The sequence below is a fragment of the Echiichthys vipera genome (genome assembly GCF_963691815.1).
Source record: "Echiichthys vipera genome assembly, chromosome: 17".
Classification (NCBI taxonomy): Eukaryota; Metazoa; Chordata; class Actinopteri; order Perciformes; family Trachinidae; genus Echiichthys; species Echiichthys vipera.
Genome location: NC_139842.1, coordinates 12183927 through 12202994, shown reverse-complemented (window position 1 = coordinate 12202994; position 19068 = coordinate 12183927). Strand labels below are relative to the sequence as shown.

General features: G+C 39.9%; 3 protein-coding genes across 3 annotated transcripts; 1 reads left to right on the top strand and 2 right to left on the bottom strand.

The window, feature by feature from the left end:
• Positions 1-972: 972 nt before the first annotated feature.
• LOC310960369 (kelch-like protein 24) lies at positions 973-6450 on the bottom strand. The gene is made up of 12 exons (XM_083932057.1): positions 6410-6450; positions 5770-6085; positions 5533-5667; positions 5256-5447; positions 4657-4800; positions 4376-4562; positions 3463-3609; positions 3192-3320; positions 2538-2714; positions 2288-2434; positions 2020-2185; positions 973-1768 (listed from the first exon to the last, which is right to left on the bottom strand). Exons 2-12 carry the CDS (start codon positions 6058-6060, stop codon positions 1597-1599), a joined length of 1887 nt encoding a protein of 628 aa, XP_083788183.1. The 5' UTR covers positions 6061-6085; positions 6410-6450; the 3' UTR covers positions 973-1596.
• Positions 6451-8397: 1947 nt separating this feature from the next.
• Positions 8398-10862, bottom strand: anks4b (ankyrin repeat and sterile alpha motif domain containing 4B; the record flags this gene model as incomplete). The annotated part of the gene is made up of 2 exons (XM_083931164.1): positions 8398-9535; positions 10702-10862. 2 exons carry the CDS (start codon positions 10860-10862, stop codon positions 8398-8400), a joined length of 1299 nt encoding a protein of 432 aa, XP_083787290.1.
• Positions 10863-12529: 1667 nt separating this feature from the next.
• Positions 12530-18755, top strand: slc25a17l (solute carrier family 25 member 17-like). Its single transcript, XM_083932038.1, has 9 exons — positions 12530-12726; positions 12881-12941; positions 13792-13858; positions 14046-14200; positions 14906-15022; positions 15169-15314; positions 15888-15983; positions 17105-17187; positions 17268-18755. Exons 1-9 carry the CDS (start codon positions 12652-12654, stop codon positions 17410-17412), a joined length of 945 nt encoding a protein of 314 aa, XP_083788164.1. The 5' UTR covers positions 12530-12651; the 3' UTR covers positions 17413-18755.
• Positions 18756-19068: the final 313 nt, after the last annotated feature.

Below are 19068 nucleotides of genomic sequence, written 5' to 3'. Positions count from 1 at the left end.
TATTACCCACAATCCACTGCACCGCGCAGCCATCAAAGATGATACAGGATTTCAAAATAAACAACCGGTTCAGAGTTATCTTATGTGTTTTATATACGGTCAATATATACAAATGTAAATATATATGTTTTTTTTTCTGTGGTGTGTGCGTTTATACACATGTAGCAGATTGTAACTAAATTATTATTATTATTATTATTATATAGTAGTGAAAAGGGTGTAGGATTAAATAAGCTTTTTGCTTCGTACTATTCTTTTTAGGACGTTTTTGTTTCTTGTAGCTTTTATTGTATTATTTTTTTCATTCATCTTTGTCAAACTATTATGTCTAGTATCGTCCATTAACAATTTCACAGAAGACAACGTATATATATCCATACATACTGTATATATATGAGCTTTTTTCCTCACCATAACTGGTTTATAGCAGAAGCCAAATAAGAGCAAAGAAGAAAAAAAGGACATTATCCGTCACAGTGATGAGATAAGAAATTTGCCTGGGTTCAGACCTTTGGATCCACCCACTCCAGAGTTGTTGACAATGTCTGATATCAGGCTAATATTAAATGTAAAAATTCTGACTTTGAACCAACTTATGAGGTAATCTATTAAGTAGTGGGTAAAATTATGAAATACTCTTTGACTTAGTCAATATGAGAGTATGTATGAAAATGCCTTGAGATCAAAGGTGCCACATGTGTACATACATTGTTTCTCAACAAAACTCATGCGTATCCTTGAGCTCTATTAGAAGTGTTGAATGCATTTCCATATTTATTCTATTTTATACTTCTTACTTGCCTTGACTGGCCATTCGCTGCAACCTTGGCTGTTACCGCCACCTGTACATTAGTGTAATAATCTGAAAGGAGCTACATCCCAATCTACCTTTCTGTTCACTCCTGTGTTTGTTGCTTTAACGCTAATTTTGAAATAAAATAAATAAATAAATAAATACACTAGCACTCAAAGTAAATAATTTAAAGTCTTTATTAGAACCCACTCCATTTTAAATCACTAAAATGCATGACACATTAAAAAAATATACTTGAACATATCACAGGTAGCAAAGACAATCATTCAGAACTTACACCGTTTAATTACAAAAACACTGCTCACGTTTCAAAAGAATTTCACAGGTGACCTTCAAAATATTGAAAGTATTCTTTTGCCCATAGAGCATCTTTTTATAGGGCAAAATGTTTACCATCTTTTTTAATTCTCTCACAGCTAGTCACACCCCAATTAATACAATATGGTGGCTGAGAAACCTTTATGGGTCCAAGGTGCTCAGACATTACCAGGACCCTAAACAGGCATCGTACAGAGAGCTTAGACTGCTGACTGAGGGGGTCAGTTACTTTAGATTCATGTACAATGTTTCCTTTGTCACTACACCAAAAGACGGGACCCAAGTGAGACTCATTCAACAAGCAGTCACCAATTAAAAACCGACTACTCCTTGCCGCCAGTAACAGCTCAAACAGCGGTGCCAAATCCAGGCATCCCTTCTCAGTTGGCTGTTCTCCGCAGCTCTGAGCTTTGTAGCGCACATTCCCATACTGTGGTTGCAAAGATTAACCAAGAAAGATTTCTTCAGACACCATCGCAGCCGTTGTCATTGGGCATCCCGGGAAAGCTGCTCATGTGGAGGTCCTTCCTCAGCTGGAGAGACACACAGCTGAGCCAGCTGCGACTGGTGGTCATCTCCCCGATGATCTCCCACGTGTCCGTCTCGTCACAGTACCTCTCGATAGTGTCATGATATCTGCATGTAAAGGTTGATCAGCGTTAGAGGAAGAAACTCTTTAAGTGTGTCTGTCATAAAGTTAATCCACAGGATTTAAAAATCGGGAACCAAAAGCCCCCCGCAATTTGTTGTCTGTTGATGTTTGAATGGATGCAAAAGAGGATGGCCACTTAATTCCTAAAAGGGTTCTTGGGCTCCTGCAAAGGTTCTTGTTTGGATCAGATGAACATTAGATTCACAAGCAACTTTTCCCCAGATTAGCCCCTCACCTGTCCCAGCCTTCTTCTCCTCCCAGGACATAGATCTTTCCATCCACGACAGCAACACCGGGCCTGTAGCGTCGTTCTTTCATGGGGGCGCACATCGTCCACTGATTGGTCTTGGGATTGTAACACTCCACTTTATCTGTGTTCTCCGTCGAGGCATGCCATCCACCTGGGGAGAACGAACGGAAGATGAAAAAGTCAATGTAATCATCTTGCTTGGTTTCATTAAAGTAGTTGCTGCATTGTTGTTGAGTGCTGTACAGTTACATACCTATAACATAAATCTTTCCTTTGAGTGTGCAAGCAGCTGAACCAGACCGAGCGATCTGCATAGGGGAAACCTCTGTCCATACAGAGGTTTTTGGGTTGTACACCTGAGCGAGGTCTGTGCCGTCACCATCCTCTAGGACTGCACCGCCTACCAAGAGAGAGTGACACACGAAAAACTGTGAATCCAAATATTTTCAATGAAAAGCACAACCTCAAGAAGAATGTGCATGTGCATAGCTTGTGTTTCATACCAGTGACGTAGAGCAGTCCATCCAGAGCCACCACAGCGGGACTCGTGACAGCCATCTTGACAGACTCTGTGAACTGCCAGGAGTTGGTGTGCGGGTTGTAGCACTCAACCGAGTCCAGACGAGAGCGTCCCTCCCACCCTCCCACTGCATACACGAAACCGTCCAGCATCACCAGGCCTTAGAAGAGTAACAACGATGAATCATGTCACTGATTATTAAAAAAAACCTTTTTAATTCTAAATGCCCCTGTCAACTGTAAGACCTTTCAAAAACACACGGTTATGCGTAGCCAGGGGAGTAGAGTAGGTTTCCCTCCTATAGGGTGAAAAAAAATAAAAATACCAAAGATGAGGAATTCAAAAGCTCTGAGTGCAGCTAGAACATGAAAAACATGCACCGTTTGGTCAGCGTTTGCAGGTCTTCCGCATCTGTACTCTCTCAGTCTCTGCCCTGTCATTGCAGTTAGGGAATACTTTACAGTATTTATAGAGCACCTCAACCTACTTTTTGACCAAAAAAAGACATGCAAATCTCACTTTTTACCATATGGGACCTTGAAAAAAAAAAATAAAAAATTACAAAAAACGCATATATATATATATAAAAAGGTACATGACAGAAGGAGAAGGGGGCGTCGTACTGAGACTGCCTCACCTAACTCAGAGCGAGCTACATTCATGGGAGCCATCTCCATCCAGGAGTCAAAGCAGGGGTCGTAGCGCCACATTTCCCTGCTGGCTGAGCCGTCAGGAAACTCTCCTCCTGCCAAATACAGAGTGGAGTCTACGGGACGAGAGAGGAAGATGGAAAGACATGTCAGCCATAATGAGCGCCACATCTAGGCTACGCTGCTGCTCATTTCAGAGTGGGGACACAAAATGGAGCATCATTATCCACTCAGTCGTGAATGAGTTTTTAATCTCACCTGATAGAACCAGCCCGTGTTTGCTCACAGCGAAGGGAAGGCAGGCGAGATTTTTCCACTGATTTGTCACAGGATCGAAGCTCTCAACGCTGCGCAGCACCACCTTGTCATCCTCCCCGCCAACTGTCACTATTACTTCAGCTGTCCCTGTTGCCATGGCAACAAGAGTAGAGGAATAGAGGAGTGAGCTGAGGCACACTGGCATTTGGATAGATGTTCATCTAAAAAAAAACAAATTAGCCCCTGTAGGACACAGCGTCTTCGTTGTAGAACTGCAACTATTTATTTATTTTTATTTTTTATTATTGCTCAATCTGTTTCTTGATTAATTGCTTGGTTCAGAAAATAAAATAAAAGAAAACATGTCCCTCACAAGTTCTCAAAACCCAAGCTGACATATTAACTCCGGTAATATCCCTTTAATGATTAATTGATTACTAAAATAGTTGCCAATTAATCTCTATAAAAACAGATTTATGCTCAGGAAGGTAAAATCTGTAGGCAACGGCACAAGATTTTGGTCGGGGATGCGGTCTGGTTTTCGTTTTAAGTCTTGAGTATACAGGTAAACAGTCCGTGTGGAGAGCAATAAAAAGGACGAACACATTGGCCGTTTTACAATTAAAGAACCCACAGGATATTGTTTACTATAGCTTAGTTATCAAATGACTAACTGATCCATCGTGTCACATTTTGTGGCGTGTGAAAACAGTCATGTAGTTGTGTAACAGAGTTTAGATCAGAAAGCAGGTGTATTAGCTGTCACATATCCCATAATAATAAAAATAATAAATATTTAAAACTAGAAAGTTCTCAGTTTTCAAGTGTAGTAAAAGAAAACACTGGATTGACAGATGAACAAAGATACAGCCATGACCCAGAATGAAAATGCATTTGATGCGAGTGTGTTCACCTGTGGACCTGCGTGGCCTCGTTCTGGAGCAGTAGAGCTCTCCACGGCGGTCCTTAAGCAGCAGGTAGTCCTTGGCCTGAGAGATGAGTTTCTGGCAGCCCTCGTTCTCCTTCACCACATCCATAGACTCGATCACATCGTGGAGGTAGTAGGGGCTAATGAGAGGCAGCCGGATATGTTCAAGGACCTTTGAGGAACAAATAGGACCGAAATCTTATGACTTATTATATTTTCTTCTCATTAGTGTGTATTAAAAAATTCCTGAGCTTGGGTAAACTGACCTTTTCAAAGCTTTGTTTGCGAGACATACATTTATTTAACCACGACATGGCGGCCTCAAATACCTTCTCCTCTTTGGGTATATTGAGATAATCACTGGCAATGATTTCTGTGAGTTTGTCCACACACAGAGACAGGAACTCCTCCTAGTGGGAAAAAATACATTGAAAGAAAAAAGTATAAATGAAAACATACTTCGTAAGAGGCAGGTATTTATAGGATTTCATCTAGGCATTGATTTACCTGCTGACAGGGAGACAGATTATCTTTGTTAAGCCCCTTTCACAGATGAAACCCACAACACTGCCAGGTTCAGTTATCCTAGTGAGGTACTGGTGGCATGTGCCAAAGCAGCATTGATTAAACTTGATGATAGTGTTAAAGATTTGTAGTTTGTTGCCTATTTGTCCACAGGAAACTGGCTGGACAAATGGAGTCCGGATGGACGATAGGCCAATCTGTATATAGCCTTCCGTGAGAGAATAGATGTAAATTGAGGGAGCAAAAGTACCCTAATTGTTGAATTCACTTATTTGAAGTCACTTTGGACAAAAGCGTCAGCTAAATGAAATGTATTGTAACATCTCAATCAGCCTCTCACCTGTCGAGAAACAATGCTGAAGTGCTCATGGATGTAGTCCATGCTGCGTTTCTCCAGCGCCTTACAAGAATGGGCCTCAGCGAAGCAGTGAATCCCCACACAGTTCATCTCATCCATCTGACGCTCCATAAACCGACAACAGGCCTCTCGAACTGCCATCACATCCAGCAGATTGGCTGCTGCCAGCAGGGCCTGGACCAAATGCAATTTGTTTTCAGAACGCACGTTCTTTTAGGAAGGGTTACCGTGAAGAAGAAAACATGAGGTGATACTGTACCTGCACATTTGCTTTAGAAATGTAGACCTCTGATGTGTAGGCATAGCTCACCAGCATGCCAATCATCTGAGGCTCCACACCATTGATGGCAACCCGCTCCTGTTTGGACTCGATCAAGTCAGTGGAAAACATTGCCTGAGGAGATGCAAGAAAGAAAACACACAATTAATAACCACTTACATGTACATCTGGATAAATTTTGCCTGATACAAGAACTATGAGGAGAGCTGTGTTTACCTGGAAGTACGAGCTGAAGGAGGCCAGCACAATGCGATGACAAGGGAACTCCTGTCCTCCACAGCACAGGGTCACGTCACAGAAGGCGTTGTTGAGTCGCAGGCTGTTGAGACCCTGCAGGACAGTGTTGGGGTGCCTGGCCTCCACAAACAGGTAGTCCTCGCTGCTCAGAGAGGCTGGAGGGGCGGCAGGGGCGGCAGCGGCGGCGCTGGCGTCCTCATGGAGCGAGAAGGTGGGGTTAATAGTGGACGACGACGGCAAACAGGCGTTGACGGCGATGATTTCAGCCATGTCTCACGGTCGTTGCTAGGCAAGCCTGGGAGGTCAGTGAAGGCAAAGCAAAACAAGGTAGTTCTGACACTTTGATGACAAATTCTCACTTTAGTCAAAACCAACTATTTGAACATGGTGAAGTAGTTCTCAGAAAGTTAGCTCCAATTTAAGAGTCACATTTGTAAAAATAAAAAAAAAGCAACCAAAGACTCGGATTGTGTCACTAATGAGGCTTAACGGCGCTCACGAGCCCATCGCTCTCGGGTCAAACTATCCCGTAGTTTCAGAAGGAAACACACCAGGTAACGTTACGGAAAGGTGAGAATAAACCGCCAGCAGTTGTGCGTTAAAAGCGACGTATATTTACCTGCTCACATAGTCGTGACCACTAGAGTGGGTGTCCACCGTCAAACGTTAAGAAAACAGCATTTAAAGCGTCTCGCCGGAAGTCCATCCCACAGCTCAAGAGACATCGCCTCTGAGTACTTCCGGCTTCGTTTCACTTCCTTTAACGTTTTTTAGATTCAAGATTTTTTTATTGTCATTTCAAACTCCATACCAGACAGGTACATAGTTGAAACGAAATGACGTTGAATCACAAACAAATAAAAAAAAGAAAATGTTCATATACATGTTAACATATGTAATCAAGGTTTGATGAATAAATAAAATACTTTGTGTTGAAAAGAGGAGAGAGTGTTTGCAAAAATGTGCAAATAGAGTCATCTCAGTCATGTTCCTTACTCTGTCGGAGTTATTTAAGGCCTATATCTATATATGTGATTACAGTCGACATGCACTGTTTTTTTGTTTGTTTGTTTTACGGTAGTTTTTACGGTGGTTGTTGTTTTAATGATTATACATAGTTTTATCTAAATTCAGTGACGATAAACTTGAATGTGCTTGAGAAAAGAAAATCCTTCACATGTTTGAATGAAATCTGAGTACATTTAATCTCCTCACTGCGATCCACTCTAAATACCAGACTAAGGCCGACATAAATGTTACATTTTTATCACTTAACTCAGGGATGGGGAACCCATGCTCCTAGGGCCGCTGTCCTGCATGTTGCAGGGAGAAACCTAAAACAAGGCTGGACAGTGGCCCTCTAGGAGCATGGGTTCCTCACTTCTGACTTGACTGAACCATTCACCCCAACATCATCTGCACTTTATTCACAAACTCAATTTACCAGAAACTTATGTTTACATTTTATACTAATACAATCTAATTGGTTATGCCTAGTTTTTGTTAACACATCTTTAAGATTGGTGGCCCAAAACTCTTGACAGGGGAAGCAGAGGCATGCATCCTACAGTCCTTTACACTATTATTATTATTATACCTGGATCTCCACACCAGTTAGTTGGACCAATCCCAGCCTGGTCAGATGCGTACATGAACTGATGAAGCCTCTTGGATGAGAGGTGAAATGTCTTCCTAGACAAACAACCAAGTCCAGTGTTTTTGACTGAAATTGCTTGGAGGATAACGATGACCTGGACAAATGAGAATATTCACAGGCCTACTTTACGTTATATAAGTTGGCTATTTAGACATTCTACAGACGCAGAGCGTTTGAGTGTCTCTGGCCATCTGATGAACCTCAGAAGAAAAATGACCAGCTCTTTTATCTGCTATCTTTCTTCATTTGTACCATACCCGGGGTAGGTGTTTACATGGTGTTCAAGAAACCGGGGTATGGCCTTAACCCGAATAAAATCGGGTTTTTTAACTGCATGTAAACACACTGACTGTACCTTGTGGGGACCAACATTATGTCAGATGGAAAGTGAGTCCCCGCAACATGATGAAAACAAATCTACACATATAAACAAACATATGCATATGCCTACAGGGAATGTTATATTGAAGACATTAATCTATTAAGTTTTATTGATTTGACAATTATGTCAACAGTCAAAACTATTATAAAAAATAAAACAGCACAACCAAATCAGCCCCTGACCCTTTTATCTCATTTATGGAGAGAAACACAATTATGTACCAAAACATATCTTGTTTTTGTCTATACAGTGATAGTGTGGATTTAATATAGAGTCGATTATATTATAACTTTCTTGTCTTTCTAAACCAGATTTATGGAGGCCATTGTTGACATTGTAGGTCCTGACACTCATGCTGTGTATACATTGTTTTTAACATGTATTACACTATATAAATAGAGTATTGCACAATGTTATTTAATCTCCATGGAAAATACATTTAATAAAGTTGTAAGAATTGTTGTTTAGTGAAATAGTATGTTGAATCTTCTTCATTTTACACATAAAATCATCTTTGCTATATTTACAAAAATAGACTCCTTATAAATCACTGTTCATGTTTTGTAGCTCACAAGCAGCTGTCCTTCATGATGCCAGGAGTCTCCAGTGCGTTCTTTCTGCGAGCAACAGCTTCCAGGATCTTCTTCCTGGGTCCAAGCTGGATGCGAATGCCTTTCAGGTCTTCATCAGAGCAAAGCATCAGCGCCTCCAGATCTAGGTGCTCTCTGCTGAATGCAGGGGCAAACTCTGGCAAGGAGATGGCAGACAAGAATGCATCCAAAGGAGAGGTTTCCTCATCTTCTTCATCATCCAGTCCCAGATCTTCCTGATCCCAGGGCAGATCGGCCTCACCATTCCCCTCGAGGCCAGCAGCGTCTTCCTCCGCCTCAAACAAGTCGTTCTGAACGAGGTAGCCGAGACTTTCATTGTTTCCGCTGGGGATGTCGTCTGACTCCAACCCCATCTTATGCATGAAAATCAGCCCTCCAAGGCCTGGCCGGTTGAAGATGGACTGTTTCACTTGGCCCGGTTCATCATTGTCATCATCATCTTCGAATCCTGTCATTCCTTCTTCGTCTAACATGCTCTCATCCTGCTCAGTGAAGACACCCAGAAACTCTGGCTGCTCAGACACTACACTCTCCTGTTTGAGGAAAATAACGTTCCCGTCCCCTCCTGATCTCTGCAGTGTGCCTTTATCTTTTTTCCCGAGCTTCTTCTGAAGCGTGCCTTTAACCCTGGCTGTAAGGGAGCCAGATTTATCAGCAGCAATAAGCTTGGAGAACTGCTCATTGACACTGGACATGTTACCACCGTCTGAGAATGCTGATGCCATGCTGGACTCTGAGACAGACCCAGTATTGCCCACTCCACGTTGCATTTTATCCATCTTGCTCTGGTGTTTCTTCTTCACCTTCTCACAGAGTTTCACACGCTTCTCCGCTTCTTTGATGGCCTCCTTCTTTGCATTGGCGACTTTCTTGGGATTTTGGTTGGTCTGCTGTGAGGCAGCAGCATCCAGGAAGCGCACACAGTCCATGCGGTCACGAGAAGCAGCAACGTCCATAGCTGTGTGGAATTCATTGTCCAGTGCAAAAAGGTTAGCACCAAAGTTGACCAGAAAGCTGAGGATGTGCATGTAGCCATTAGCAGCAGCATGGTGCAATGGTGTATTCCCCCAGATGTCACTCCTGTTGGGGTCGCCTCTGTATGACAAAAAATATTTGATTTAAAGTATTATTATATTATTTTGCTGCTACAGTATGATAATAATGATAATTCCTCATCTATCTAGTTCATGAGGGTTTGTGAAAGAAAATATTTTTTGATTTGATTTGATATATATATATATATATATATATATATATATATATGTGGATCCAGAAATCCAAAATAATCGGACCCATGTAAGTTAGGTTAACTTCCTATCCTCTGCTGGCTGCCTGGTAACTCTTCCTGGCCAAGCGAAAGTTTGATTGTCGTAATTATTTAAATGTAAAGTGAGAATTAACATAAATTATTTCAAAAATACATACAACATACTGTATAACTAAATGACACTAAGCATGGCTACACGTAAGGCTAATTGGTAAACTATTAAGATGTAAAGTCCTCCAGTGCTGTGCCTCATTGTCACAGCCATAAAAGCCTTGATTGCTGAATTTCTGCAATGACTCCTCATAAATTCCAGTGACCAAAGCGGAAAAGCTTCAGTCAATTCTGCCCACGTAGGCTAGGTGAGGCATGCATTCACCCTATTAAATAGCCACCAAACATATTTTCTGAACCTCATTATCAGTAGGAATGCTGTTCTAGATTTAGGCCTTTCTTTTGTTGTGATGAATGATGGAGGTGGGGGCGGTGAGGACAGATGAAGGGCTCTTTTGTTACAAGATGGCTTTGGCTGATTAAACATTTGGCTCAGCTCATGGGAGAGAGTAGTCAAAAAAGTGGAACGAAGTCTTATCTCATTATATTACAGTGAATAACATGTAAACACCAACCCCGATAAAGTAGTAAAGAGCGTATATACTGCACGAAAATGCATAAAACACATTTCTTTTCAGCCATAAATTAAATTGGACAATAAGGTAAACTTTGCTCAATGAACACTTTTTGTGATTCTATTGTAGCTATATCTTTTGGATAAGTTTTAGAGGATTATACTTAAAATAATTTAGTTGAATTTGCATAATAATGTAAATGTGTATGTCTAAGTGTAACATTACAGAAAAAAATCTAAACATTTCAATAATGTCAGAGCTCTAAGATAGAGGTAAAGTTGGCTATGGCCACACTGGTTACTTTGGTGTCCGAGCAGGCTACAGGTGAGGTCTAGCCCAGGTGATAGAGAGGCGTGTATCATGCTTACTCTCTGCTGCAAATGAGCTGAAGAGCATCGATGTGTCCGTGGAAAGCAGCCAGTAAGGTAGGAGTCATGCCATCCTCATCCGCAGTGTTCAGATCCTTCCTTGTGGCCTCCTTCAAGAGGTCCAAGTACCCATCAATCGCTGCTTTGTGGTACCTAGACATCTCTACACAAGAACAGAAAAGCTCCAAATGAATCTGTCCCTTTCTTCCACTTTTTCCCCCTTCACACTCCTGTCAGATGCACTGGCTGACTCGAGCAGACCAGAGCAAACAAAGTGATCACTGGGCGTCAACGTATCAGCAGCTCAGAGCCATAAAACAAAAGCAAAGTCCACTTCATTGCTGTCAGCTGCACAATGTCACCATTACTGCTCAGGATCATCGTTGAGAGTTATTTAAAGCTTAATTATTCAGTGTGATCACAGCAAGATATTATGTTTTAAGTATGATTATGAGGAACCTTTTCTGCTATTGTATATTAATTTTACTTTATAATTCTAGAGAGAAAATTGGTACTATTTATTTTACAAATTAAGATTTTACATACAAAAGACAATTACCTTGTAAAATATGGAACTTTGTCACATATTAAACTGCTCAGGTAAAAGATAAAAATACCCTCACCACGATCAGCTACAAAATGAAAGTAATAAACCATCATGTATAATATATAATATAACTAATTTGCATATGAGTGCTTTTACCACAGTGTAGAGATAAAATATTTTTCTGCATTCAGAATTAAACTCAAGGAAAGGTAGGCTACAGCAGTATCATCCACACAATACTTTACAAGAGTAAAAGTACTTATTAAGCATATATGATCTAATCCGGTTATTCTTATCCATTCTTATCCAGTAAACAGAATTTTAACGTTAAATTTAATGTAAAGGTCTTGGAAAAAATCACTGATATAATGCTTCTCGCTAGAATTAAATACTGGAAACCGATATCAACGTTTTCATGAACACATTCTCTGGATGACGAAACATCACTTAAGTCTCAATAAATAAATGCATAAATAAATGTATAAATAAGTACAGGAATAAATAAATAAATACTGCATACAGAAACAAATGCTGAAATAAATAAATGACTAAATGCTAAAATAAAAAAATAAAAAATAATAAATGCAGGTGTGTATAAATAAATAAATGCAGAAATAAAAAAAAATTGCATGCATGTATAAATAAATAAACAAATAAATGCATGTAGGTTATAATAAATAAATAAAATAATAAATAAATGCTTTACATTTATTTCTACATTTTTGTTCGCCTGCATTTATTTATTTCTGTATTTCTGTGTCCATACGTTAAGGGTGTGGGAGGTCCTATTTATTCGTGCATTTATTTATTATTTCAGCATTTATTTATTCATTTCTGTATTTATTTATTCCTGTATTTATTTATTTATACATTTATATCAGCATTTATTTATTTATTTACATAGTTGTTTATATCTGCATTTATTTATGTAATTATTTATTCCTGTATTTATTTATGTATGCACTTATTTATTAATGAATTAGGACTTAAGTCAAGTTTGGTCCTCCACAAATCTTTTTTTTTGTTTTCACTAGGTGGCTGTAAAGCGTCCCCACATACTTGTTTAACGCCAACCGAAGAAGAAGAAGAAGAAGAAGAGGAGGAAAAAGAAGAAGAAGAGGCGGAAGACACTGAAGAAGTTGTTAACCCGGTTTTAACCAATGAATGGGGACTGGGAGGAAACATTGCGCGACACTTTTCTCGCTGCATTTCTTTCTTTTTCTGGCCGCCTTTGGCTTGCAAACACCATGGAGTCGGAGCTGTGAATGTTTTTCAGTAATACCCCCACAAAACACTTCCGAAGCTAGAAACAACAGACCGGACCAAACCTCTAACGCTCCGCGGTTACTTCCCGGTGTTTTGGTCCGTGTGGTCTTCGGTCTGACCGGGGAGAGGCTGCAGAGATGTCTGACAACGGTGGCTCGGCTGTCGGCCTTCTGTCTTACGAGACGCTGGTTCATGCTGTGGCAGGTGCAATGGTGAGCAAAGATAAAGAGCTATAAAAGCAGGTGTCATAACGTGAAGTATGTAGGTGAGGCTGTTGTTCGTTAGCAGAGCAGAAAAATGGAGGAATAACTTAGCCTCTTTGTCATTTTATTCTCCTTGTTTTATTACAAATGCGTTGTCTTTCAGGGGAGTGTGACAGCTATGAGCGTCTTCTTCCCTTTGGACACAGCCAAAAGCAGACTGCAGGGTGAGTTGGAGGTCTGTCTTAGTTAACTTCACACTTTCTTGAGATCTGGACACCTTGTAAACACCCTTTTGCACCTGTGGTTAATAGTTACTCAAGAGTTTCTGTGGTAAATTTGAAGTAACCCTTGTGGCAACACTTTGGTTCTTTACCACAGCTTCTTCAAAAAGAGCCACAGAAAACACCGGTGAGCTCATCTTAGGGGAGTTCAGCACTGACTAGGCCCACATTTGTGTCAGGATAGGACGTTAAGAAGAAGATTTTATTGATACCAATGCGGGTATTGCTTCTCCATATCGGTCCGATTCTTTTAGCAATTCCTGATCAATTCTCTGCGTGGGCCTACACAGGTTTTCAGCTTCTGAAAGAGGTTATTATCCGAGTTTGTCAGACATGGTGTACACACACAGTGTAGATGAAATGAGGTCATAATTTTACAGCATTTGTTTTCATTTAGGTTCTTTAGTTAAAGAAAATATTGCTAACCCTGCCTGCATGGTGCTAAAGTTGTTTTTAAGAGGACATTTACCCTCAGTAACGCACGTGCTGCTCGGTTGGGAAGCAGTTGCACGAGTGTGTGTGAGTGTCAGATACATGGCATTCCTGGAATTTAAGCCTGTGTTGTGTAGAAAGATGTTTCAGCATACCTTTACTTAAAATTGTCATTTTATAGACGTTACAAGTTGTTGTTTTTCTTTGTGAATGAAGCCACACTTTGCACCGTTCCCTCCTCTGACTCCTCCTTGTTGCAAGCTTCCAGCAGCGTAGATGACATGAGTTTGACATCATTGTTTTCCAATGAACAGTTATACAATTCCGATTCCCATTCCTCCTTTTTTGTGTTTGTTTTCAGTGGACGAGGAGAGAAAGTCTAACTCTACCCCCGTCATTCTGGCTGAGATAGTAAAGGAAGAAGGCCTGTAAGTAAAGCTTTGTGCTGGGTTAAAAGGACACCAAGTCAGGGCTGGTTTTGTTCTTAAATATAAGCTTTTTTTGTTTGATTTGAACAACTGCATCAACAACAGAGTAATCTGCAACAGTTTTGTTAATTGATTAATTATTTAACATGATATTGGCTGTTGTCTGACTCTCCCTCACTTCTCCCAGTCTGTCGTTGTACAGAGGCTGGTTACCAGTCATCTCCAGCCTCTGCTGCTCCAACTTTGTCTACTTCTACACCTTCAACACGCTGAAGAAGCTGGCGGCGTCTGGTCCGGGGAAGTCCAGACCTGGAAAAGATCTGCTCATGGGGGTCGTATCAGGTAAATCAGAATCAGAAATATTTAACAACAACAATATAATGCAGATAACATATTTGTTAAAACAGAATATAAAACCATATGTATATATAACTATATATATGTATATAAAATATAAAATTTACAATAGTAATATATACAGATCAATATATACTGCTCCAGCCTTAAACACACGTGGAGTAAAACTAATAATTATCCATGACCTGATGGAAGAACCTAATGTGTTGACTGAAAAACAAGTTACATTCACACTTTGAATGCCGTTCCTTCCTCACAACATTAAAAAAAACCCTGTATTTTTTAGCACTTTAACACTTATTTTTATTATTGATTTATCTGACAGTTATTTTATTGAGTAATCATTGAAGTGTTTGGTCAGTGTTGGTGAAATGCAAACGTCCATCACGGTTTCCTAGAGTCCAAAGGTAATATTGTCAAAGTGACCGTAGTTGACAGATGACTAAAATGATGGATCACTTAGAATTCATTTTGATTAATTCACCATTTGTTTCAGCTCTAGTTTAGAGCCATGTTTACTTGCTAGTCTCCTGTTTTTGTTGGTACATTTATGCCACTTGAAGATCACTGGAATAATGTGAAACCATTGGCAGGGATATACATTATTGTTAAAAACAAAACAAAAAAACTCTATGTAGTACGTTTTTTAAGAATTTTTAAACAAGGCTGTTCAATCTGTTGTTCCTGCAGGGGTGGTGAATGTGATCCTGACCACTCCCATGTGGGTGGTCAACACTCGACTGAAGCTGCAGGGGGCAAAGTTCAGGAATGAAGACATTCATCAGACCCAGTACAGGGGCATCTTTGGTGTGTGATGTGTATATATATATATATATATATATATATATATATATATATATATTTGTGTGTGTGTTAAAGTTCAGACAGGCTTTCTTTTTGTTACTGTGCCATTTTAAAAACCCTTCTGTGTGTCTTGGGGCTATCCCTCTCAGATGCTTTCTCGCAGATCATAAGCAATGAGGGTGTTGGAACTCTGTGGAACGGCATTTTGCCCTCTCTCATCCTCGTCCTCAACCCGGCTGTGCAGTTCATGATTTATGAGGCCATGAAGAGGAGGGCAGGCAAGGGAGGGAAGAAGGTGAGAGGACACAAGAACGACTGCTGTGTAGAATACTATGTCAGCAAAGCTAATCTACAGTAACAGCGTTGACTCCTTCATCATCATGTTTTTGTTACAGCTGCAGTGAAATGTAATGTTCAACATCAAACTCTAAAACAGATCAGTGTACTTTAAATGCCAACCACATGAAAACAAACATCCTCCCATGGAAGAACAGAGCAAAGTGGGAAATCAAACACGACTAAGAGTGTACAGCCATGCTAGCTGCTTTGTGAGGCTGAACTTGAGCTGAATGCTAATGTTTGCATGCTAACATGCTCACAATGACAATGCCAGCATGCCGATGTTAAGAAGGCATAATGTTTACCGTGTTCACTATCTTGGTTTAGCGTGTGACCATGCTAACGTTTGCTAATTAGCACAAAACACCACTACAGCTGAGGCTGATGGGAATGTCATTAGCACTTTGGATAGGAATGACCCCACTGTTCATTTTTTGTTTTGAGAGCCAAATCATAGTTGTAGAAAAGCTTCAATTAATCTCAAATAGTTTTCTAAAATTTCTAGTGAAATCTTTGTCTCCTACCACAGATATCCTCTGCAGAGATCTTTCTCATTGGAGCTGTTGCCAAGGCCATTGCTACAACTGCGACATATCCTCTTCAGACAGTGCAGGCCATCCTGAGGGTAAATACAGTGTGATAGAACATGTCACCGTTTTGTTGAGAGGTCTCGCACATTAGCCACTGTTAACAGGATAAGCCTGGTGGTATTTTGTCACAACATTTGTTGATGGCAAGACATGACTAATTTCCTCTTCCTGGAAAACACGTGGAAAATGAAAGCAAAAGTCAAATGTCCTGGGAAATCTTGTTTTCTCTTGATTTTCCTTTCCTAGCTGAGATTGAACTACTGGGCGATGTATCAGAACTTCCAAAAATGGTAAACATAGTCATCTGAAAGGGCTAAGTTATGTTCAGGGTCACATTTAATGTTCAAATGGTGATATTAGTTTATGGACAAGTAGTAGGAGTACTTTGAATATTGGCTGTTATGTTGTGTAAACTTGCTGTGTAGGCTGCTGTTTTAGAGGAGCAAAAGAGGAGTTGATTTCTGGGAAAGTGGGTAGATAGTACTTTAAAGTTAATTGTTTCTGGGGCTTAATTACGTGATAGCAGATCGGTGAGTAGACTTGTGTACTCACACCAATACCTAAACCAGCATTTGTGGGCGTATGGGAGGCATTTTCAAATTTTATTCACTAATTTATTTTAGGAGAGGACTCCTTAGAAAGGTGCCAGATTATTTGCTGTCTCTAAAATGTTTTAAACAAAGAGATGGAAGATTTGCCCGAACCGTCATTGTAACTTGGTCATACTAAAAGAGTGAAATGTGTCTTAATTTTTAAGCATGGAGGAGAGTCTTTTAAGTCAAAATTCCACCAAGAGGAACATACCATGATCCCTGTCTGTCATGCCAGCTAGATCATCACTGAAAATGTCCCAGAAAAAGGTCTCCAGTAAAGAGTGGGAAGAATAAAGCATTCTCTTTTGGTGTTTTTTTTTTTTTTTTTTCAGACTTCATTGAAAAAGGGTATTTTTTCTATGTAAATATATAGAAAATCCATACATAAAATGTCAATATATTTTGAGGACCTGGACAAAAAACTCAATTGAAACCCTTTATAATCACTATAGACCATTTAGATGTTAAAGTTGTAGAATATCTCTAAGATCTCATGACAAAAATCAGTTTTTAATCTCGGATCCAAATGAATTATGCTAACCTGCTCGATGCTTTCTCGTCAGTTCGGCCAGTACAAATGTGATGGTAAAGGTGGCGTGATCGGAAGCCTCTCGGGCATTTTCTCCCTGCTAATGGACAGAATCAAGTGAGTGCAGTTGCGCACACAAACACATTCGCCGACACCGTGAGCTGTTTATTAACACACATCTTATCCCTTTATTACAGGAGGTACGGTTTTCTTGGTTTGTACAAAGGCTTGGAGGCCAAGCTGCTCCAGACGGTACTGACGGCTGCCCTCATGTTTGTCGTGTACGAGAAGATCACTGCTGCTACCTTCAAAATCATGGGCCTGAACAGGAAACTGAAGTGAACACACACCTACTTGAATACAGAACTGCGCTACGCTCGTTGTCAGTAGGTTTTATTAATGCCTGCCTATTGATGATATGTTGGTGCCAGGAATTGTTTCTGTCACAAACGTTATAAGAGATGGGACTGGTACTTTTTTAGGGCCACAGATTCCCACACTAAAAACATACACATACATAACCAGAGCTGGGTGTGATACCTCCAATACCCTCTCTTTCTTAACCTTTAACTTGTTCCATTTTTGCAGACTGGCCTTGTTTTTATCCACCGACAGATAAAATGGCTCTAAGTGATCTTACCAGCTGAGATTTAGTTTGGGAAAACATCACAGTATAGGAGAAGTTGACATCATGGTAAAACATACCCATTTGCTTTATTGCTGAGAAGATTGATACCACTCATTAGATAAGACTCCAGGAAAGTACCAGTCCCGACCAGGAAATATTTCTCTTTCAAATGTGTCTCAACTGGAGAGTGGACGAATCTGCAGAGCACAAGTTTAATTTGCTCTGGAAGCTGTGTCTAGTTCCCAGGCTGCAGTACACAAGAATGGTATCAATCTTCTCTTTGAAATTTCTTCTAGAAAGCAAATACTGTTGTCAATATCAAACTTTTGGATTTTGCTGCAATAACATAAGCTACCTGCTTAGGTAATGCCTTGATCTAAGCTACTGGACCATTCTTCACACTCTGTCTTATGTCTTAACTGAGTTTGATAGAAACTCCATGAATTTCCTGTTTGATGAATGTTTTTTTTAATATGCTAACTCAGATGTCATCATTACACACACATTTTCGGTAATAAGAATGAAAGGGAGAAGAGCTCCCTATCATATTTATAGAGGTGTGTGTAATCTGCACTGACTTTTCCAGCTCAGAAAGGTTTTGATTTTAACGAATATATTAAGTAAAAATTAATGGGAATGAGTACTTACATGTGTATAAATACTGCAGTAGTGCATCTAAAGAAAAACTACTATGAACTGACGTAAATGCTGTGATGACTGTTGATGACTTTCACAAACTCATAATGCACTGATCTTGTTTTCATTATCCTAATGATCAGTATGGACATTTTGTCACAAAATGTCTTCTGTTGTTTTTCTAAGTGCCGTGTTAGTAGTGTTGGGTATTTAAGGTTTGCAGTAATTTACAGTATTTGTTTATCACAGTGCTCATTCTCAGATTTGGTGAATGGAAGTTTCTGTTGCCTTCACCTTAAAATTATTTTGAAAGTGGATTCACTCCTTTTGCCACTGTTGAGCTGGCTATTCAGTCTGTTAACATGAGTTTTAATCATGACAAGAGTAACTTTGTACTGGCTTTGCACTGGTTGTATTAGCACTAGTGGGGTAGTGCCTAGTTGCAAGTAGTAAAGATACTGTCAGTTTACCAAAAATAGAAATGACATTTATCAGATATATGCAACTCACACCTGCTATTCTCAGGTACAACATGTACTGTACATATCAGCCAACTGATGCTACAAAATGAATTATGATGGTAATGTTCCTTTTTAAATATCAAATAGGGGAATTAAAATGTAGCTTTCACACAAAGTTGTTTGTGAAAAACAAAAAAAACAACGACTGAGGCAATAAATGTCCAGTAGGCAGAAAATTACAACTGTCGGGACAAAAAAAATCAAAATGTGAAA